The sequence below is a fragment of the Lampetra fluviatilis genome, chromosome 2 (genome assembly GCF_964198595.1).
Source record: "Lampetra fluviatilis chromosome 2, kcLamFluv1.1, whole genome shotgun sequence".
Lineage (NCBI taxonomy): Eukaryota > Metazoa > Chordata > Hyperoartia > Petromyzontiformes > Petromyzontidae > Lampetra > Lampetra fluviatilis.
The window spans coordinates 10,589,054-10,613,171 of record NC_136276.1 but is presented as its reverse complement, the minus strand read 5'-3'; the positions used below and the strand labels follow the sequence as shown (position 1 = coordinate 10,613,171).

The following is a 24,118-nucleotide window of genomic DNA, read 5'->3' as shown; positions in this document are numbered from 1 at the left end:
CTCGTCACACGACGTCACAAAAAGTCAGACCCCCCCTCAAATATGACGTCACAAAGCTCTGCCCCCCCCCCACAAAAATAAAACATGCTTCAAATCGCTTTAAACTACTGTCATTGTAGTGCGTATTTAATGTGGCGCTGCACTCTGATGTTGTAGGAGAAAACATTTATAAAAAAGTATATTTAATTAAGTAGAACGTGTTTATATTTATTGAAAGTTGCGCATTTTTACGTGACGTCACATGTCTCAACCCCCCCCCTCGTCACACATCGTCACAAATGTCTGACCCCCCCCCCCCCCCTAGGTGCGTGACGTCATTTATGGACGGCCCCTTATTTCATGATTAACTTAAAAGTTACGTGAAGCAACATTAGTTAACGATGATGGCAGTAACGCATTTTTAATCTGTGCTTTTACAGCACTGATGACACCTTCCTTGTCATTTTATTTGGCGAGTAAAGGAACGGATTTAATGGCGTTAACCATGATAAACAAAGGGAGAAGTCTGAAATACACGGTGACGTATCTTTATAGACATGTCACAGATATCCTCTAAACAAATGTCACGCAAGTGCTTATCCAACATGTGCGGTTCAATGCAGCATTTCAACCGGCTCACCGGTCATAAAACTCAACACGAACATATAAAATATATACAAGGGTTTCTGTATTCTCTACACAGTGACACAAGGCGACAGTTTATATTTATGTTCCAATATCTTTCTACAAATGGTTTAATCATGCTCGACAAATCCTTCCCATGAAGAATACAACATCTAGCAATAACCCTCGATAGGTTTTTGTGGCCATTTTTTTTTTGAAACACGAGCGACATCTCGATTAATGGGTGTTATCAGAGATGATCACACCTTGAATGCCTGGAGCGGCTTTTGAAACATATACAGGAACAAAATGCCTAAATCCTCAAATCCTAATATTGTATTAATGTAATCAAGCAGCAGGGACATTGCAATGATTGTGTGTTATTGCCTTCAATAAGGAAACATTGCTTTAACTCACGAACGTATGTGCAGTGTGCAACTCTCAAACATGTATGCAGCAATCGGTTAACTGAAGTAACTAAGACCTATACATTTGTTTTAGTTTTTCACGACTCGATGTATGAGAAATGATCTTAAACGTTACTCTTTCGTGATAGCAGTGGCGAGCGCTGCTCCTTCTTCACGATGTTTTGCCTTACACGTTAGAGGTATTTTCAGGCAGTGTGGCGACGTGGAGAATGCACACTTGCACAGACATTCGGTTGTCCTAAAAGAGTAACTTTGAAGATTTTTTTTCAAAGATATATACAGTTCAAGGCAGTGCGCTATAGCCGTGCATATGTAACATTTAGCTGTAAAAACAGGGTGCTAAGAGTGGTAATCAACGAGTGAACACTAAATATAGTGAAAAAGCCCAAAGTGTATTTTCCACTATTCCAAATTAAATTACGTTAGGTCATTAACGTTTTTTTAATGCATCCAAATCATTGGCTATTTTCCAGTATTGGATGCGTGATGCCTAGAGAGGTGGAAAGGGCACTATTTACAGAATGTACCACTGTGAAAAGGAGACGTTGTATTGACACATAGCATTATTTGGTGATGCTACGTCGGCAGTGGTGCACAACCACAAAAAACAATTAAACTTAACACATTCGTCAATAGCATTGCCTAAAAAGGAAAGCATTTGATAGGCAGTGTTTCAGACAGAGGCTAGTTTTCATTTATGTACTGTGGAGAACAGCCATTGTCAGAAACGTCACCTATTATATATTGTTTTCTTGGTGAGAGTATGAGGAATATGGTACAGAACAATGGAATTTGCTGTACTACCATCTACTACCCACAATGCTTCCTACATCTAGATTGTGCATGGTGGTCACTCATCCAAGCACTTTCCAGGTACTATCTAGGCTCTACCATAAGTTTTTATGGGATTTCGTGAACATTCTGGGTGATTTAGTCATGACCAGTTGCAGTTTAAAATACACATTTATTACAGTCCTAAAACAACATGTAATTTATAAGGAATATAATGTAATTAAAGTAACTGTGACTAATACGGATTTAGAAGACACACGATATACATGCATTGACTTTGCAATATATTGCAATACATGGTAATTCAACTCACAAATATCTCAAAATAGACCAACAATATGTAAGCAGTGTAGCGGCTAATGCATTGTGCTACGATCTTAGCCACTATGAGTGTATTCATGGTCGTGCATATACAATGAAATTGATACTTAAAATCGCTTTGGCCCCCCAGAGGGAAACAAAACATAAAATGAGCGGCCTGGCATCTGTGTTAATGTCATCAGCAACCCTGCACAATTTTCCGTAGCCAGGCGCACGCAAGCCCGAGCCTCCACCTCCTCCCCAGCCAAAGCGGCCCACTTATCAGGTAGCCTCACCCTTTGGGCTTGTCATGAGTCGATCATGAGACGAGAGTAAAATAGGGCTCAAATCCGAATTTTCACAACAGCTTCAAAACACCGAGATGGCCTTTCTGAAACGGGACTATTTTGGAAAAATTTAGATATTTGGCAGCTTTAATCACATACTTCTTTAAATAATGTTTTTTAGAACAAATTAAATATAGATATTATAATCGTATTTTGCATTCCATTTGTCAGTCGATGCCTGGATGATGGCCTCCCCATGCCATGTGTAAGGTCTTGGGGGTTGTTTGGTCATACTGTTTTACTGACCAGAGTGGGTTAGTGAAGAGAGAGACCCAGACATTACTCATTATAAATAGCTGTGGCCGTTAATCGACCTCATATCACCAGGTTCATAGCGAAGTGCCCAAATTACTGCCCCACCAGTCTACACAGTAATAAAAAATTCACATACTGTGGGTAAATAACAACATACAAATAAAAAAATCAAGTAATTCCACAGTTTTTAGCTTGATCATTTATCACATTTGCCAATACACCAATGTGTCTGAAAACGAATTTGTATGTACCGTACTCTCGATCTATGGATTATTGTATATCGGGCTTTGGTAAAAAAAATATTAATTAACATGCATCCTCTTTGCAAACAAAACTGACTTTAACCTTTTGTCTGCTCCGTCTTTAAATCGAATGGCTTCGCCTAAGCCACATTTATGCCATTATGTTGTGTTTGCTATACTTATAATATCAATTCCAATTTTTGGTAAAAAAAAATTAAGTATACTTGGGAAACAAATATTTTTCGAAATCTTTCCTCGTTAAAACTATTGTGATGTCAATGTTGGTGAAGAAAGATTGCCTGATGTTTGCAAAGACGATGGCTGTTATTGAATCTCAAAAAACATTTAAAATGGTTTCATATGCACAAAATGTTCACAAATCTATACAACACCCAATTACTGTATAAATAAACATACAAATATATACCATATAACAAAATAAACATTCAATACCCATCTGCTCATAAAATGCACATGAGCTACTGTTCATTTGTAATTTGATCAACAGTAAGTCTTGAGTCTGTTCTTGAATTGATTTAAGCTCGTTGATGGAGTGATATGGTCAGGAAGTCCGTTCAGCAATGGGTAGAATATAATATTTCACAGCATAGGGCCATATACCGAGCTCCGTCGTACACCAGTAAAGGATAACCATTTTTTTAAATCATATTTTTCCCAATACACAAAATTAACTCGGGCAATAATGAACTGAACCTGCAATTACAACTTGCCAATTAAGAGTTTGCAACAGCATACCATGGTATACAGTGTAAAATGCTGCTGATAAATCAAGGTAAACTACAGAAGTAATTTTCATCTTATTCGTACCCATAAGAATGTCATTGTGACTTTGAGCAACAGCGTATCTATGGAATAATATTCTCTAAAACCAGATTGATATGTCGATAGGTTATTGACATATAAACATCATACAGGGAATGGGTCACAACCGTTTCTATGATTTTGCCTAGCAGTGATAACATAGATATCTGACAATAGTTAATTAAAATAACTGATAACACCATTTGTATCTTTTAGTGTTTAGTCACACAAGAAGTATTTTTTTACAAAGTAGGCACGATTACTGCTGTGAAAGATGAATTCACGAAAGCTCTGTAATGTATATGTATGTTCTCTTACTGCTTTTAGGGAACACACTGATACACCAGTGTGTAATAATGCATCAATAATTTTTTTTATCGAGAATTAGAAATAAAACATTTGTAAATTAAGTTATTAATATGTTTACATACTAATATTTTCATTTTATATCGCGTCATTGGAGCTAATTGCATCCCATAACGCTGTACACTAATTAAATATGAAGACATCCTCTTTACAGCTATTATCAAGCAAATCAAAACCCTACTACCAAGCAAAATAAAAAAAGAAACAAATAAAGAAATTTGATTTGAAGCTTTCGTGACTGCAGGAATTACTCTGTGTCGTGACACAGAGGCATTGGGTCTCTGTGTGTCTATGTTGTGGGTCTCTATCTGTGTGTCTGTGTTGTCTCTCTCTGCTTGTGTGTCTGTCTGTGTGTCTCCGTGTCTGTGTTTGTCGCTCTCTCAAATTTAGTTCTGCCTGATGACGGTTGCTTGTGTTGCAATCGAAACGTCGTATTCTATTACTTTATTTATTTTATTTATACGTGACTTTACCGAAAGAACCAAAGAGTAAATAAAGAAGTTGCACAAAAAACAAAAGGCACAAATGGCAAAAGAGTTATCACAAGAGAGAAATTACTCCATTATCTTACATCCCAGACCACAATCCCAACTTATCAACCAAGCCAGTCAATTAATAAAATACATGTAACATGCCATAATTTAATGTTGCCCATATAAAAGAATATGTTGTGTAATTGTGCAATACTTTAAAACCGGAATTTTACTGATCATTGTCAACGTAAAAAATTTCTGTAAAATTTTATTATCTTCAACCACGTACTCAAAACATTTCTTTCAATCATAAAAATTAATTGTAACTACTAAAAAACTATAATAAAGCGTTGATGTAAAACAGTCACATCACAGCACAATTTAGCTTAATTATCAAGACTGTATAGACAATAAATCAGCTTGACTGATTTCATATATCTGTAATTTGTTAAATAAAGTTGCTAGATAAATGGATTTTGTCAGCGTTGCTGAAATAATGTATTAATTTATGTGCAATGTGTAAATTCACAAGGACACACTATCTGTCTTCACCGACAAAACATTCTCATCATTATTTTTTTCCTTATTAATATTCATTGACATCGCCAAGTTGCAAAACTATGAATGCCAACATACCTTCATGGCGCTTTAATGCACAATGTGTACGTATTCTTTTTCTAAGTGTATTTGTAAATGTACATAATGTGCAGAAGAATGTTACATCTCTGCCGTACACTTGTATTACAAAGCTGCACCAATTTTGAGGTGATTTATTACCATTTTACTTGTCTACGATCAATAAGTGAATACTTAAATTCATAATGGGATTTACAATATTGAAAAGAACGTACTGTTACTGTTTTGTGATCATTTATGAGGGCAACTTGTGTACTCAATGTTAACGTTGCTTATGAAAGGTGCTATACAAGCTAGAATTATTCTTAAGGCACAAGTCCATCCTTCCCACCTCTATGGTGACAACCTCTGCTCGTAAAGACACCCACGCTTGGTTTTATATTCTTCAATACATATTTTTTGCATTGTTTGATTCCTGACAATAGATAACAGTTAGCTGAACAGGCAGGGCCGCACCCTTGACCAAAGCGTACTAATCAGCAGGGGGAAGTATGGTTAAACAAGTGAAACGTAAGGATAGGTCTTCATCTAGCAGTAGATTAATCGTAATAATGCAATCTATAACGCGCGCAAATTTGCGGACGTAACGGCCGCAACAAAGAGCTGTAAATTATGATTATTATGATTTACATTATCACTGTTTAATTGGTACAAAATTTACACTTACAATTTGAAATGGTAGCATATCCGAAACATAAGCTACGGCTTAAAGCATGTCATATAATCTCAACACTTTATAAATAATGAAAGTGATCATTCCACTTAACAAAAAAAAACGGTGACCGCATCACAAGCAAGGAAAGTGTAAAATAAGGCGCTTAAAGTTACTCACGGTAGTGAAATTTGTGGGTCCACACTCTTTGTCACGGTAACGGCAGCGCAGCAGCATTTCTTCCATGGTGTGACCGGCACGGTCATAAAACTCATAGGTGCTGTAGCGGCTCCAGGCACGCAGCAAGCGGACATCTACAGTGGCTAAATCAGGGTCGTTGTCTGGGATGCCCAGGATGGGACCGGCATAATGCTTGTCGACGGGTGTCACTTTTGAGCGCCTGAAACTGTTGAAGTTACAAAGGGTAATGGCTGGGAACAGCATGACGTGGCTCTCTTGCTCATCTAGCTGCGTGACATGGTGGTGTTCCAGGTAAAAGACAATGCGGTCAGCAGATTGGTATAGAAACATGCCCAATGAAGCAAGGAAGGCACAAGCCCAGAGAGCGCGCCGGAGTGAAAACTCACCCGGCGTAAATATATGGTTGATACCATGCAGAGTGCTTTCGCTCGCAAACTCTGTGATTTCCGAGGCTTGTGGCTGACCATCTTCCTCAATAGAATGCATGTCTTTTAAGTCCTGCTCTGATTTTCCCCGCTCTTTAATACCTAGCTTACTATCCTCCTCACGAGGCAAGGGGATGGTGCAAATTATATTTATTGGCATTCCAAAAAAAAATGAATGTACCGAACACAAAAAAATATGTCTACTGCTCCAGTATCCCAACTGAATCTGGCTCAGAAATATCCTCGTTGAACCCCACTTCAAAAGCTGAAATTGTACAGTTCAATTTGAGCAAAGAGGCAGCTTGAAACGTGGACGCGCCGATTGTCGACGCTGTAGTAATTACAAGGTTCTTGCGAGGGTGAGAGCAGTTTTGTGTAGCGATGTAGACAGAGAATTATCGTCTGTGGAAACCCTCCCTGCTTGGAGGGAGGTGCGCTTACTTGCCCTAATGGACTGCCCTTTAATAATTTATAACGCAGAACACATATAATCGACCTTAAAGACTTGGGGGTCTTCTTATTTCCAACACTTGAAGTGCGAATGCAATTTCAAACCACCTCACTGTTTTACTTGTACGGCTGTTGTTTGAGGGACTTATTTTATTTCTGCTTTCTAGTACCTTGCAGGGCTTTTTTTACCATCAGAAATAATTGCTTTTGGGCTAATGCCAACAGTCTCTTCCTACCGGAATGAAATAAAAGTCATTCCCACGTCTAATAATGTAGGAAAATTACGTGTTGTTTAATCACCATGACACACATTATACTTTTTCAAGAATGAACATTCAACTCCTGTTATATAAATTTGCCTATTTATAATCTGACTATCACTCCTTCACCCTCCAAATTAATAAGTTGCTAAGTTAATGATGCCCACATCCAATTTAATTGAAAGGACTAAAGTCTTAAAAATATAATTGTTTCAATATTGTTATTATAGCAAAATGGCGTATTCCTATTTAAATTAATCATGTGTTCGAATTTATTAGTATAATATTTGATTTAAAAGAGTTGGATGCGGTATTATTGTTTAGTTGATTCATTTGTATTGCTCAGCAACTACAATAGAGCACTCCTGATTGATTTTAAATAGAATAATAATAAACCTTTAAACTCATGTCCGACAGTCGGTGGACGCAGCATTGGTATGTATCTATATATGGGGTGCATCTTCCTTTAATGCAACTCACAAAGCCAAACAATAAAGGGAGATTAAATAAACTGACAACTCACAGCATAGTTTAAGGCAAAATCCTAAAAGGTTTGCAAAAGTTTGCAAAATATTGATGTTTTATGCACTTTTTATGGGACAAATAGATACACTCTGCTTTCATTTACAGCGTGTTTTCCTCTCTGACAGTTCTGAGTGGTGTTGAATGAGCTACAGAGCCATAAATGGTATCCCCCTGTTCCCTCCATAGCCTGGCAGTGAGCCACCAGCAGGAAAGGCATAATTGCCACAAGATTCACATTGTCTACAGCAGGACACCAGCTGCATTTATTTTTACTTTTACATTCGGTGTAATATTTAAATGATGCCATGTTGTCTGTGAGTGATATCCAATTGTGACATCTACAATGGTCGTGGGCTGCCCTCCTTCGCCAACGCGCACTGACCAGCGTGGTGAAGTATGATGAAACAACAAACCTCATGACTGATACGGCACGGGGAAGCCTTCTACCAGCAGTGTATTGACAACAGTTATCTACATTACATTCAATGTTGTGTTACACAGACAATGCTTGGTTTTATGAAATGTTCAATTCCCTGTCGTAAGCAGCCCAGCAGGGGTGGTTGTGGTGCAGACTTAGAAACAGACCTAAAGTACCACTGTGAGTATTCTGAGGCAGGGTTTCAGACTATTGCTGCCATAAACATACTTTATCCAAATATCAATAATAGAACACACAATATGAGCGCTAAATATTTGAACGGAGCCATATGACGTGATAAAATTACCTTGGTAATATAGAGATACATTTTAAATGAAAATGCATACTCTTTGGAAGCTATTGTCGTTCACGTATGTTCTTAGACAAATGCAATATTTTAAAATGCATTTATTCCACAGATTCCTGCTGCATATGCACTCCAGCATGAAGTAATAATGTCTTCTCGGTGATCTCTTTTAGCACATTAGATATCAGCTACAAACTCTATTCAAACACTTACATGCAATTGGTGTTTTAGGAGATATATTAGATTGTGACAAAAATATGGGGTGTTTGGAGAGGTAGGAACGGTAAGCGGTCATGAACCCTACAACTCGAGTTCAATTCCCAGCCACGGTGAACATCCACGGCACATGATGTCTGAACCAATCCTGAGCACCCCTTTTGTAAAAAATACACTGACCAGCATGATTAAGTATGGTTAAAAACGATTGACTAGAGTGAGTTTATGCTTTCCCGTACATTGTTAGGTTGTACGTATTTTGAAATCAAGTGAAAATTACTATTTTAATGAAGCCCAGTTTTGCGCATGATACGAACCAACAAAGTTAAGTAGGAAAAATAAATATTTCTCCGAATAAAACAGGTGAACCATTTTCATGTGTTCATATGAAGTTGCTGATTAATCGATATGAATTATTGCAGAGCCTGTTATTCAGTTGTAAGTGTTGATCGCCTCAGTGTCATTCTAAACCCCCCTCAAAAGCATATCATAGTCGAATATTACATTCACGCAGCTCTAGAACGATGACTGAATAAAACCTACATTTCGATTTAAAGCTTTCGTGACTGCAGGGATTCATCTTCTTGGTGCTTTCGGTAAAGTCACGTAGAAGGGAAGTATTAAAATAATAAAAATAAAACATAATAAAATCAAATAATTCTCACGACGTTTCGGCTACAACGCAAGCAGCCGTCTTCAGATGAAGAATGAGACACTGCCAAGCTAGGAGCTTATATATAAGCTGAGTTGGAGGTGGAAGAAGAAGAGAGCCTTAACAAAAGAATGTGCATATCAAGAGGAATTTAGCATATTCATGGGAAATGCGTAGGAGATGGGCGGGGGGGTTTCAAAGTCATATTATGCCCATGCATTATGCAGGATCAGCAGCACCAAAGGGAGGGGGGGGGTAGCATTAACAAAGGGAGGGCATGTTAATAGTATGTAGAAGCAATGAAACATGTGAATGGGAAAACGGTGGCAGGAGATCCGCAGCGGAGCAAATAATGCATTCCCTGTGGAGAACACAAGATACACAGTTAATGCCAGTGAGTGGACTGCGGTCTGAAAGTCACCATAAACGTGAACAACAATCAGTTAAGATCCGAAGTGGTTTATTACGTCCTTCCAATGATTGCTGAGCCAGAATCCATCTTCTCGGTTGAAATTGTCTCTGTGTTTGTATATGTGGATCGCCTCATGAACGAATCTCTCATGGTAGCCAGATGGCTTGCAGAGAACCTCTGTCTTGGAGAAGTCAATGTCATGTGAACCCACTGAATTGTAACAGTGATCTGCCAAACACCTCAGCCGTGGCAGATCACTGTTACAATTCAGTGGGTTCACATGACATTGACTTCTCCAAGACAGAGGTTCTCTGCAAGCCATCTGGCTACCATGAGAGATTCGTTCATGAGGCGATCCACATATACAAACACAGAGACAATTTCAACCGAGAAGATGGATTCTGGCTCAGCAATCATTGGAAGGACGTAATAAACCACTTCGGATCTTAACTGATTGTTGTTCACGTTTATGGTGACTTTCAGACCGCAGTCCACTCACTGGCATTAACTGTGTATCTTGTGTTCTCCACAGGGAATGCATTATTTGCTCCGCTGCGGATCTCCTGCCACCGTTTTCCCATTCACATGTTTCATTGCTTCTACATACTATTAACATGCCCTCCCTTTGTTAATGCTACCCCCCCCCCTCCCTTTGGTGCTGCTGATCCTGCATAATGCATGGGCATAATATGACTTTGAAACCCCCCCGCCCATCTCCTACGCATTTCCCATGAATATGCTAAATTCCTCTTGATATGCACATTCTTTTGTTAAGGCTCTCTTCTTCTTCCACCTCCAACTCAGCTTATATATATAAGCTCCTAGCTTGGCAGTGTCTCATTCTTCACCTGAAGACGGCTGCTTGCGTTGTAGCCGAAACGTCGTGAGAATTATTTGATTTTATTATGTTTTATTTTTATTATTTTAATACTTCCCTTCTACGTGACTTTACCGAAAGAACCAAGAAGAAAAAACCTACATTGTGATATATCTTGGTCCAATCAACTCTCATTATTTATGAGGTATAAGTTATTAAACAGTCAGTTATTATCTACAATAATTGGATAGCAACCCCCTTTAAAAACTGCAAATTCTTCGCGAATTAATAATACACATCATTGTCGCGTTGATAAAATAGACACAATGACATGCAATGTTGCAATACAAATATAAGATCTTCGCCATTGGAGAAAATTGCATGTTTTGGCCAAATTACTGGAAATTAAAGCGTTGCATGACACCTTTGAAATGTATACAATTACTTAAAGACATTGAAGATACTTCAGAGGAAATTTGGTCATTTCTGTTGACTCTACATTCGAGTAAGCTCACAGAGAAAGGTGAATGTTTGCAATTTTCTATTGTAAAATATTCAGAAAAATAGGTGTATGACAATACCTTTTTAGAAGCCCATTCTCAAAGTGACCCAAGCTATGTGGAGAAATGTCACGTTTTATTGTTCTGACATTTTTGTAAATTAGAGGCATACAAACAATAAAAAATCACAAAAAATGTGGTCAATTAAGATATAATTCAACATGCAAATGGAAATGTATGGCCCAGTCTGATGAGCGAGCTTATAAATTGTGATTTAAAAAATTACAACTTAAGTCACAAGCCTGCAATTTGGTTGTTCATATTTCAAGTCTGTTTAATTCATGTTTTTCCAAGACAATCTGATTTTTTTAAGACAATCTGTTCAGATGTGGTAGACCACTTGTCCCGTCATGGCATTATTTAGTCTTTGCCTTTTATAAGCATTGATTAGATGAGGCATAGGGCACTATTTGCCTTTTTTGTGTCAAATGTATCCTCGAAAAAAAAAAGACTCGAGAAGATGACAATGAATGCATCCAAATGAGTTACAAGGTTCGCCTATAAGAGGAAGCTTACCTGCATTGACATGCCAAGCAGGAGCTTTGACGACGACCATAACAGTGTAATGAAAGCTACTTGAAGTATGGCTTTTGATAAAAGAGAGAAGTGCAAGACAATAAAAGGACGAACCTGGGGCACTTGTGTTATATGGCCATGATAATACCACTGCCAATGAATCTACTGTCTTTTATAATATACAGCCTTTTGTCAATCCACAGCTGGACCATGCAGGTCGGTGTGAGTTGGTGAAGAGGAGTGGACGAATAAAAGTTCCCAAATCATTCAGGAGGGTTTTTTTTCGTTTTTTTTTGTTTCATTTATTAGGTATAGCCCTGTGAGCCACGCGGCTCGACTTGCGTACAACCGCAACAAACAAAAACATGAACAAGAAACACCTTAAAGTGACTACGTGCAACAGAAAAATCCAGGAAAAAACAGCAAAGTCTTCTAGAAAAAGCACAGTATATCAACGCTGTGTGCAAAAATCCCAGTGGGATGCAAGTCAAACGATAACAACTATGAGACAATTTAGATTAAAGTTATCAGTCTAACTTTGTACTACAACAAACAAACATGGCTAAACCAAAACGTTTTCGAAATCACCAAAATAAAGCTATAAAAACAATATAACAGTGATCATAGGAACTGTCATTCAAATGTAACAATAAACAATATACATAACGTGTCTGACCAACTTTGCAGCCATAGCTGGCAGCATGAGTCACTCCATAACCACAGGAGTATCAGGGGTGGAGCACTCGCTAACATCATAAGGTCTGAGCCACCGGTCTGTGCCCCCCCCCTTCAGCAACCTACACTGACCAGCATGGTGAAGTATGGTCAAACAACCCCCATGACAGACACAGTGTGAGGAAGGCCTATATCCAGCTGTGGATTGATAAAGAAATGCAAATAAGCAACACATTTAATGAATGTCTAGTGATTCTCTTGAGCACGTGTCCTCACTGAATTTCAGAATTTTCGCAGTAACGCCATTAGGTTTGAATGTTGTTTATTGTATTTTCACAGAGTAGAGAATAGATATAACCAAAGAGTATAGAGAATAGATAGTTAAAGCAATTACCTACAGACCTTCTAACCATCATGTAAAATAAATGTACTGTGAGCACAAGATCAAACCCTGTAGGTTGCAAAGTCTATTACTCAGCGAGATTAAATGGACATCATGTAAACAACGCTGCAACGGTACAATAGCATGGTTCGGACATTTGACTTTCCATCTAGGGGTCGTCGGTGTGGCAGTTGAAACAATGGCCACCTTTCTTAAATCTTCCCACCTCTGTCCACCCAGAAGTATAAATGTATACAACACAGTCGATCGGCAAGTCGTGTGTGGTAAGGTAAAGTGTGGCTACTCCCACCAAGATGTCTTGCCAGTATTGAAGAATTGGCCAAACGCCCTCTGAGGAGGGGCTCTTGAGGCGCATCTAGGGAAGGCCCTCGTGTAAGCAGTGAGGTTACCAAGCACATTGCAGAGCTGCACAATCACCATATTTTACCTTATAAACAACGGTAGTACTGTCCAGTCAGTACTCACAATTTATATTGGATTTAAAACGGTATGAAACGTAATGCATAATTGAACGTGACTACAATTACATGCGCATGTAAAAATGTATTGACTCTTACTCTTTCAGGATCACGATACAGCCTCTGGGGGGTGATTCAGTGGTTAAGGGATCCATTAATGCTTTCACAACGGGTCATCGTCTAGGACAAAAGGTATCTAAAAGTACACTTTATTCAACTAAATGTCATGATTTTACTTATGTTAAGTAATTAATGGTGAATGTCACCATCAAAAAATATTATTGATACACAAGTTTTTTTTAATACCTCTGCATTTTGACAATAGGGGAGGTTTTAAAATCCCCAGCTTCAAGCAATAATAATCAAATTCTGCCGTGTTAATTGTTTACTGCAGGACAGTGATATGTAATATACTGTACACAATATATGAGTTTTGTGCATAGATTCAAATTTTCAATGTTTCTACTGACACAAAAGAATGGCCATCACTGCCTATAAAATAGTGCATAATGTGAAACGCACACGTTTCACGATAGAGCACAGCACATGACTAATGTTATCTGATTTACATATGGCCTTCCGGGACTGAAGGATTTAATTTAATTTTTGATTAGTGTAACCGTCCTATTGTTGCGCACGCCCGACTCTCCCCGACTCCTTCAATCGAAATTGTAGACCCATCTGTCCTCTAATGCACATGACTGATTGTGCTTGACCTATACTCATTGTGGATGTTTTTTCTCTGTTCATACGAAGTGGCCTAGAATAAAGTAAAAAAAAAACAACCAACAGGGCAATGTTGTACTCGTTCCTTAGGACACCATTTAATCGTAGATTTGTCGTATTCTTGTCCTCACTCTCACTATGGCCGTATATACAGCGTTAAGTAAATACGTTTATGAATTGTTATAGACTGTGAAACAAAATTGCACGTGGGGTTTTACAACAATGTGGTAAATATGCATAGAGAGTTGCTTTACAGCATTTTAATTCAACTAAACATGTGCAATACTTGTGGAGCCCAAATGGGAAAGTATGGCCCATTTGTATAAGATCCCATAAATGTCAGCATCTCACACTTTTCAAACGGTTTACATAAAATGTTCTTCTTTAATAATTTACGCAAGTATTACCTAATACTCATTTAATGCATTATTTCATTGTTCAAAGGAATTGCCTACATATTATAAACTGATTAAGTAGATTATACATATTAGAAGAGTAGCGCTGTGACGAAACAGTGCTAACATTGTATTGGGTTACGTGCATTTAATATATATGTTAAATGTGTTAAAATCAAAGTTACCAGTTAACATTAAAATAACCCGATTTTTTAAGATAACAGTCTAATAGGGTTCTAGATTTGAAGCTTTCGTGACTGCAAGGATTCATACTCTTAGTTCTTTCGGTAAAGTCACGTAGGTAAAAAAAATGAAATTAAAATTAATAGAAATAAAACAATAAAAATCACGACGTTTCGGAGGCAACACAAGCTTCCGTCTTCAGGTGAAACTGTCACAGCAAAAGCTTCACATGAAGACGGAAGCTTGTGTTGCTTGTGTTGCCTCCGAAACGTCGTGATTTTTATTGTTTTATTTCTATTAATTTTAATTTCATTTTTTTTACCTACGTGACTTTACCGAAATAACTAAGAGTATGTCGTCTAATAGGGTACTTATGAAAGCTTCAAATTGTACATAAAACATTTCGAGACACTCACAAGAGAGAACTTAACTTGTTTCTAACGAGAAGGACATGCAATATTAATCTTTTGGTTGAATTCATATGGGACAGAGCCATTCTCCTTGGGACAAATTAGGCGCTTCTTGTCAGGGTACAAATTGGAAATGTAAAACATTTTTCATTTTGAGCTGTCAACTTAGCACACGCGCTAAGGGTACCTTCTATAGCAGCTTCAAATATTTGCAGACTAAACATAAACACTTGACTTGCAGATGCCTTTTAAATGTTATTGCTGCCTGGTCAAGGTCCTCTTAACAGGAAGAGGTCACAAGCAGATGGCTTAAAGTGTTCAAATATTACATTCAAAAGAGACCCTTTCTTTAACGTGACCATAATACGTCTATACAATAAATAGAGTACCAGATAAATGACAATATTTATCGTTTACAGTCAATTCTCAATCCACTACTGGATGAAGGCCCCTACCCATGCTGTGGCAGTCATGGGAGTTCCTTGACCATACTATCAGCAAGCTGCTTTGCGCAGGTTGGTGATAGTTGCACCCGGGACCGGTTTAGGTACCACTCGCCACTGATGTCAGCTGTGACCGGGTGATGAACTCAGGTCTCCAGGTTCATCGCACAGTGAGCTGACCAATGCGCCACCGCTCTTTCCCCAACATTATCTACAGTGTATAACTCATAAAACAGTGAGAAGGCAAGGATGTGTTGTCAAGCTGTAGGGTGATCAACTATGTATTTTTTTATGCAATCAAACAGAATAGGGAAACACATTTGCAATGAGGCTTACGATCAATATTTACTCTCCGTTTCGATTTTTTTGTATTTGCTTAATATATGCAAATTGTGGAATTTATATTAAAATATCTGCGGGTAAAATAGTTGCTCAGATTGTAGATCTGGGCAGTTTGTTGCTAAAATTGATGAGCAATACCATATCATGGTCATCGCTGTGTGATTTCATCACAGCAGAATATATTCGGCTAAGATTTGTCCAATACTGTACAGTCATTACACAGTAATTGATACACCACTCTCATTGTTACGTGTTCCCATGTGTTTTTTATTTGTAAATGCCAAGTATGCAAAGCAAACAAGCAAAATTACTATATCTCTAACAATAATATAATATTTCATGCAAATGCACCGGACTTAATGCATTTTCGTCTATATGGCTACATTATTGCGTTATTTTAATGATGGAAAAAAGTTGCTGTTTCTATAAAGCAATTTAAAAATAGTGTACGAAGATAGAGTACATGCAAAATTATCAACTATCCTGGCAATTCGTGTCTTGTTTTAATGCATGGCTTCTTTGGAAACAGATTTTAGAACAAACAAAAGTATACTGTGTTACTACCGTGTTTGATATAACACAATGATTCCACCTTCTATTTGAGGTAATTTCCTGAATGCCGAGCAGTCCCTTAAAGTATTGCATAATTAATTTTGAACGTTCTGAAAAATGAAGTAAAATCATTTTGAACGGTAAATACCATTTCTAACGAATGGAATAAAAACTGATCATTTTAATATCACAGTGATATATTTTATCCTGCTGTAAATAATCTCGCACTAGCAGTAGAAATACCGCTCACTCTGTTTGTGATTGTGAATTATGCATGAGTCAATGTGTACTCTGGATGTGCCTGATTGATGCTGGTTTAATTACCAAATTGAAAACGAAAATCACAAGCATCAAAAAGATGTTTCATTTTTCCTCTTTCAAGAATGTTGTTTATATAACGCTTTTAACGAAAACAAGACAAGTGTTGTTAATGAACATGTTTACCACACTATACGCTATCCTTGCAGTGGCAATGGAAGCAATTTTTCTTCAAAATTGTAGAACGTTATTAGCAGCCTAATAGCCTTTAAGTACATTCAGCAAGCAATTCCCACTGATCAAACGGATTGTATTGGCACTTTTAACATGTGAAGTCTATGACTAAACACCCCTCAAGGGTACTAATACATACCTCAAGCATAACACAGGATGTCGACTGTAAATAATGTACAATAACATCACCACACAAAGAATGTGTTAGTCAGTGAAGGACTTGGGCCCACTCTTTCTGTTACGTATAGATTTCAGAGACTGTGCATGTAGTTTCTTTCCACTATAGCACACACACTACATTTGAAGCATATGAGAGATGACATAATTTAACAATTTGGTATTTCCTCAGCGCTAAATGGTATTATTTTCATCTGATTATCAGAATTTGCAGCTTAGTGTTGTCTTATGTCTAAAAAATAAATATTCATTTATTTTTTTCACAAGTAGTGGGGGTTTTATTTTTGTATTATATCTGTGTACGGAACTAGATAATTGATGTGCAGCGTTGTGGGATTCAATAGCATAATTATACTGGTAGGAACGAAGTGGACCAGACCACCAATAGATTAATGTGTCCGTCTGTCCGTCCGTCCGTCCGCGTCCGTCCGTCCGTCCGTGTATCAACATCGCCCCCTACTGCAAACACTTGGCATGACCCTGTCCGACAAGATGGCCGCCCGCTCCCCCTGCGATCTGTGAATTAAACAAGATGGCCGTCGCTTCCGGCGCATCACGGCAAAACTTTAAACTTCGCTTCAAAATTACTTTACTGAAACGCAGCACGTTTATTTTAAAAAATACTTTACTGAAACGCAGCACGTTTTTTAACACAGAGACAAGAAACATTTATTAACACAGAGACGAGATACATTTAATCGCCTTATTTGTGCACGAAAAGCACGGCGCGAGGCCTAGTGCGGCAGGCTTCGCGAGGCCTAGTGCGGCAGGCTTATTAACACAGAGATAAAACGCGGCATGTTTATTAAAAAAAAATTACTTTACTGAAACGCAGCACGTTTTTTTAACACAGAGACAAGAAACATTTATTAACACAGAGACGAGATACATTTAATCGCCTTATTTGTGCACGAAAAGCACGGCGCGAGGCCTAGTGCGGCAGGCTTCGCGAGGCCTAGTGCGGCAGGCTTATTAACACAGAGCTAAAACGCGGCATGTTTATTAAAAAAAAATTACTTTACTGAAACGCAGCACGTTTTTTTAACACAGAGACAAGAAACATTTATTAACACAGAGACGAGATACATTTAATCGCCTTATTTGTGCACGAAAAGCACGGCGCGAGGCCTAGTGAGGCAGGCTTCGCGAGGCCTAGTGCGGCAGGCTTATTAACACAGAGATGAAACGCAGCACGTTTATTAAAAAAAAATTACTTTACTGAAACGCAGCACGTTTTTTTTAACACAGAGACAAGAAACATTTATTAACACAGAGACGAGATACATTTAATCGCCTTATTTGTGCACGAAAAGCACGGCACGAGGCCTAGTGCGGCAGGCTTCGCGAGGCCTAGTGCGGCAGGCTTCGCGAGGCCTAGTGCGGCAGGCTTCGCGAGGCCTAGTGCAGAAGGTGGTGGTGGGTGGTGGTGGTGGGGGGTGGTGGTGGGGGGTGGTGGTGGGGGGTGGTGGTGGGGGGTGGTGGAGGGTGGTGAGGGCTGGTGGGAGGGCTGGTGGGAGGGGTGGTGTTGAGGGTGGTGTTGGGGGGTCTTTAAATCTCACAGCGTTTCTTGTCAAAACAAACACTTTTAATTAACGTTACACTAGAATACAGCAATTTTTTCTTTAACTCCTCTATACCCGGTCGATATCCCTGTACCGGTACTAAGTATTATTCCTACCAGCCCACCCCGCAGGGTCCTGTTATAAAATGTAATTATTAATTTAATGTTATAGTGTTTCGTGCAATGTTTTCGTGGGCAAAAGCAAGCCCAGGACATCAGAAGTGTAGGAACAAAATCACTACTCTTGCTGCCTGGTGTACAAGTAAAACAATGGAAGAATCGTCCAGAACGTGGAGCAAAACGACAGACATCGTGCCGAGCAACTCATGGCACATTGAACAGCATACAGAATGTATAGCTCATGGAATAAAAGTATGGATTGTAATAGCATTTCTTCTTCATAATCTCTCTAAATAAGGCCATACTCATATATATTCCAACAGCGGAAAAGTGATGTACTCCTAAGGGTTTGAGTATCAGTAGTAATGATTAAGTTATCGGATCCAACAATGTAATTTGTCTTGTAGCTACACAAATACTTATGTAATGTAAATGGGATTCTGTGACTTATTTACGCCGAGTGCATTGGTGTTTAACATTTTCAACCCTTCAACACAAGGCCGTAATTATAATATATAATGGGGGGGACACATCCCCCCGAAGATATTGCTATAAAAAATAATTGCGATGCTATGTAAATAAAAACAACACTGCTAAACCTTGGCCACAATATCTGGACTTGTCTTCATATAGATCAATGCAAAGAATTATGTTTATATGATTGTGGTTAAGGTTTGTACTTTATTAATTCCTAATCTCTGCCATTACATACAATGAAACAAGAAAAGGTAAAAAAAAGAAAAAACAGAGCAATGTAATACAATACACTATTGGACATTATTTTTAAAAAAAGTCCATCCCATGTGTTAGTGAATTTTTTAATATTTTAGGCAGGAAATGAGTTTTCAAATTTAGATATTTTTCTGGGTTGGGACCTCCAGACACCTTGGAAGATTTGGTCCCCCCCCCCAATGTTGACTTCATGGCTAGGGCCTTGCCTAAACATTTTTCACGATGTGTTTTCTCTTCGTAATATTTGATCCCGAATGTTTACTCCAAGTTTAGTGGGTTTTACCCCACAGGATTGAGCACCAATGACTGAAAGAAAAAAACATTTTCAGAAGAAAACAACCGACTAGTTCACAGTACCACCGCACTCTGGCCTTCACGAGAATCACTCTCTGGTTGTGAAGACAAAAGGGAACCGCCTACAGTTGTTATTGAACAGCAGTCGAAAATCAAATTTCGCCCCCGTATCTCTCACACTTTGCAATTTGTAAGATAAATTGCTTCAATTACCAGCCGATCAAAAGAATTGAAAAAAAGATGATTTGATACAAATATAAAAACAAATATCAGAGCACTATCTTTTGATTGTTATTATGTCTTCCCACAAGAGATTTCTCACACACATTTGTATTTATAATTGTTATTGTGCCATTTAATGTTTTTGACATGTTGATTTATGAACTTAATTATATCTGAAAAAAACCGATGGTAACATTCTACTTTTAACAGCTAAGAGCTCTGGACATAAGATTCATTGCTTTTATTAAATACATTGCAAAGAAAAGGGTTATGTTCGTGACTACAATGCTCACAATGGATTCATCGTAATCTAGTACAACATTAACTAAAGTATTTTGCATAAAAACATATTTTACCACTACTGGTACTCATTATTGATGACAAAGGCTACTGTCGGGACAAATGTTATAGTTGAACACAAATTCAGTATGTGTATTAATTAAACAATTTAATTGCATTATTATATTTCGCCCAACCCGTATTGTACCTAACCCAAACTCCCCATGACGTCAGCCAGGGCTGCACAAAAGACATTTTGTAAAACTAACACATTGCAGAAATGAACTACAGGATATGATTTAAGAACTTAATAAATAACTTTTAAAAGTTTAAACGTAATAAAACAATAAGCTGCAAAGTGGAAATTAGGATGAATGAACAAAACAAGTCATGGATAGCAAATTGAATGAACATTTAAAGATATCTGTCAGAAGGACACAACTGGAAAACACATCAGAGCATTTATATCTGGGGCAGCTATTAAAGACGGACCAGGATCAGAATAATGAACTGAAAAAACAAACGAGAGGAGGGTGGATTTATTTAGGAACATGTAATGAGAAGCAACATATTAGTGTCCCTAGAAAAGAAAATGTTTCCTAATTGGTGTAGGTTAATTAGCATGACATGATTCGCAAACATTGGATGTTGACAAACAAAATGGAACAAAGAAAAGTGGCAGAGGTGCACACTTACAATTGAACCGACAGAAGAATAGGATGCTTAAGATGCTTTTATGTCGTATTTGTTGAAGATTATACAAGCTTTTTATGGATGGGGGGAGGGGTTGCCAAGCATGCAACCTCAATATTCAACCATGATAATTCTCAGATAATGAATGCTACCTTGATGGACACCCTGTATTTTATAAATCAGTGAATACAAATTTTGGCAAGCCAGAAATGTTCTTTAAATGCTATGGTCTTCACACCCCCCCCCCCCCCCCCCCTTAGAAATCCAAGGTTAAACATTGGTTGCATTTAAGTGAAAAGCCTTACAATACAAAACAGTATCGGCAAGAACTTGGTTTTACGTCAGCTAATATCCATCCGGCAAGAAAGACCATGGTGTTGAGTACTGTACATGGCAAAGGTTATAATGCGGTGAGTGGAGATGGGTGGAAACAGGTGCAGGGTACTGTACGAGGGAAGGTTCGAGAAGGGAAGTAGAATATCGTAGAGACTGCTGTAAGGATCTACCGGGGAAAGTGCTGGAAGTTACCAGCGCTCGAGAAGGGCGTGGCCATGCGGGTATATAAGGGGGAGCGGGGCCCGCGGTCGGGGTGCTTGCTCGGGGGCTGATCGACGACTGGAGGTGGACGACATCGAAGCTGACTACTCAGGATCTACATCGTGGAAAACATCTAGAAAGACTGTTTAAGTTAATCCAGTGAGAACCAACGGGGCTGCAGATCATCATAGCCGTCGCGAGTTAATACAGTTGCACTCTCGCCTTTGTAAATACGTTCTCGGGAAATAAACATCATTCCCCTGAAAAATGGAACCTGCGAAGGCGCTTCTTTACACTGGTGGCAGCGGTAGGATCTCGTCAACAAGTTTAAGGACGAAGACCCACCGAGGAGTTCCTACTGAAGACGAGTCGTTGACCCTAAGCGCCCTGGGTTCCTGAGACCCGGAATGTGGCGGGAATGAGAGCCGGACCCCATTGGTGGCCAGGTTCATGACGGAGGTGGAGGCCCCACCACAAACACAAGAATCAGTGTCGCTGGACCAAGAGAGTTGGCGGCAGCTGTCTGAGAGATTGGACCACCTTATGTCCAGGATGGATCAACGGATTTACGGCAATCCTGAAGGGAAGAGAGTAGGAGGGAGTGGGTGCTGCACAATTTGAGACGGAGCTGCCGCCGCCGCCATGGACCCTGGGGCGAGGAGAAAGTGCCAAAGGGCGGCAGTCACGACTTCCCCTCAGTGAGCAGCAGGGAGAAACCGATCAATCGGTTCAACCGCAACTGGAAGCTGCACTGCAGACCTCGACCACCTTGAAGGAGAATACGAGGAGTCCGGGACCCAAACAATTATTTACAGCAATGGACGGCGATTTTACGGTGTTCATCAAAGGATTTGAAACAGCTGTGAGAGTCAGCCAATGGAGTGACAAAGAAGCTTTACGAGCGCTGCCTACGGTGTTAGATGATGGAGCGCTAACGACCTTCTTTACGATTCTGGAAAATCAATGCGCCACACTATGACAAGCTTGTGAAGGGATGGCCGAGATTTTCTGCCCTCCATCCAGCGCAAGGCAGAAATTTTCAGCCCGTAGAAGGGAAGAGAATGAGCCACCAATGGCTTAAATAAGTGCCTTGTTAGCGCTTGCAGTTGTGGCGTACTTGAAGATGGACGAGGCGGCCTGCGATATGCTGTTGGCAGAGTGGCTGCGAAGCCTCTCCATCAGAACAGCAATGCATTGCCGATCATGTCAGAGAGCGACCAAATGTAAATGTGGTTCGCTAGATGTCTCTGGGAACACGAAGAAGCCAGGGTGCCATGTGAAATAGTAGTGGCAGTCCCCGCAATAGCGGGGACTGCCACCAAGCCCAGCGTGGAGGATGATCTTCAGGCGGACTTGGAGGAGATGGCAGTGACCATCCAGGGGTTCAACGATCCAAGGCGCCAACTACAGCAGTAGTGGCCATGGCAGAACCGCGGAAGAATCCAGGACCGTGCGGTGATCCAATGCTACCGGTGTGGGAGGCCGGGCCACATCACGACAGGATGCCGAGAGGAAGTCGACCCAAGACAAACAAAGTCAGCTCCAGACAGCATCGCGAGACTTTACAAGAAGGACCCAGACTAGTTGTGACACCCTGGACACGGGAGCTTAAGTAACCATCGTTTTGATATGCTACCCACGAATAAAAAAAATTGGTTTATAACAAATGTGTGGCAGCTAATGGCAGTAGTCTGTGAATCGTCGGGAAAGTCATTACAGAAATTCGTATCGGGGAAATGTGTTTTACGGGCCCCATTTTGGTCTCCTCTTCCCTAGCAGTACCATGTCTACTGGGTACCGATTATTTAAGTCGGCTACCCATTAAGATAATCATGGACCAAGGATATATTGAGAAGCCTTCAGGAAAACGAATATATTTTTGCGGCGTGATACGGAGATAGGGAAGCATGCCAGAGTTCATGCCCTGGTTGAGGAATCGATGATGATTCCACCACTGGCACAGGTGTTGGTTCCTTTGAGATATCAAGCGCCGTTAATCACCTCACGTGCTCGACATTCGCTAGCGGTGGCAGACACCATTCTAAGACGTAACCAGCGGCTTTGTATGCAGGTTTAAAACACATCGGAATGGGTGATTACACTGCGGGAAGGGACAGTAATTGCACAGATTTCCCCAGCGAGTGATATTCAAGAGGATAGAGTAGTAGTGGGGATACAGGAAATAAAGGAGGAAGTAGAGTCTCCCTGGGCAGAGGAAATCTTTGGTGGAACCCTGAATTGACTCATGGTCAAAGAGACTGACTTAAAAGTCTACTCCTAGAATTTAAAGATGTTTTAAGTAAGGGCCCATATGATCTGGATTGCACAGTCTTGATGCAGCACCATATTGAAACAGGGAATTCTCAACCCATGAAACAGAACTCATATAGAGTAGGACCAGCCGAAAAAGAGCTTATTCAAAGCGCTACAGACTAGATGTTGAGAGCGGAAATAATTTATCCAACCAGCTCATGGGGAGCACCAGTAGTACTGGTTAAAAAGCCAGATTGTTTCATGAGGTTTTGTGTTGCTTTCCGACGACTCAATAAGGTTACAATTGCGGACAATAATCCCCTGTCATTCATTGATGATTCGCGAGATGAATTAGCAGAAGAAAAATATTTTACGACCTTAGACCTATCATCAGGGTTTTGACAGGTCCCCCTGAACGCCGAATCCAAATTAAAAACTGCTTTTTGAACACTGCAGGGATTGTAACAATGTAATAGACTCCCCATGGAATTGCTCA

At 39.5% G+C, this 24,118-nt stretch overlaps 1 protein-coding gene across 4 annotated transcripts in view; it reads right to left on the bottom strand.

Moving 5' to 3' along the window:
• LOC144942254 (acid-sensing ion channel 1-like) overlaps window positions 1-24,118 on the bottom strand; it is a 201,265-nt gene that overhangs the window by 46,443 nt on the left and 130,704 nt on the right. Inside the window, exon 1 of one of the 4 annotated variants that reach the window (XM_078869002.1) lies at window positions 6,097-6,702. The exons of the other annotated variants lie outside the window; for them this stretch is intronic. Within the exon in view, the coding sequence (XP_078725128.1) occupies window positions 6,097-6,702 (606 nt within the window). Of the gene's footprint in view, window positions 1-6,096; window positions 6,703-24,118 lie in introns of those variants that run through there. 4 annotated transcript variants of the gene reach the window in all.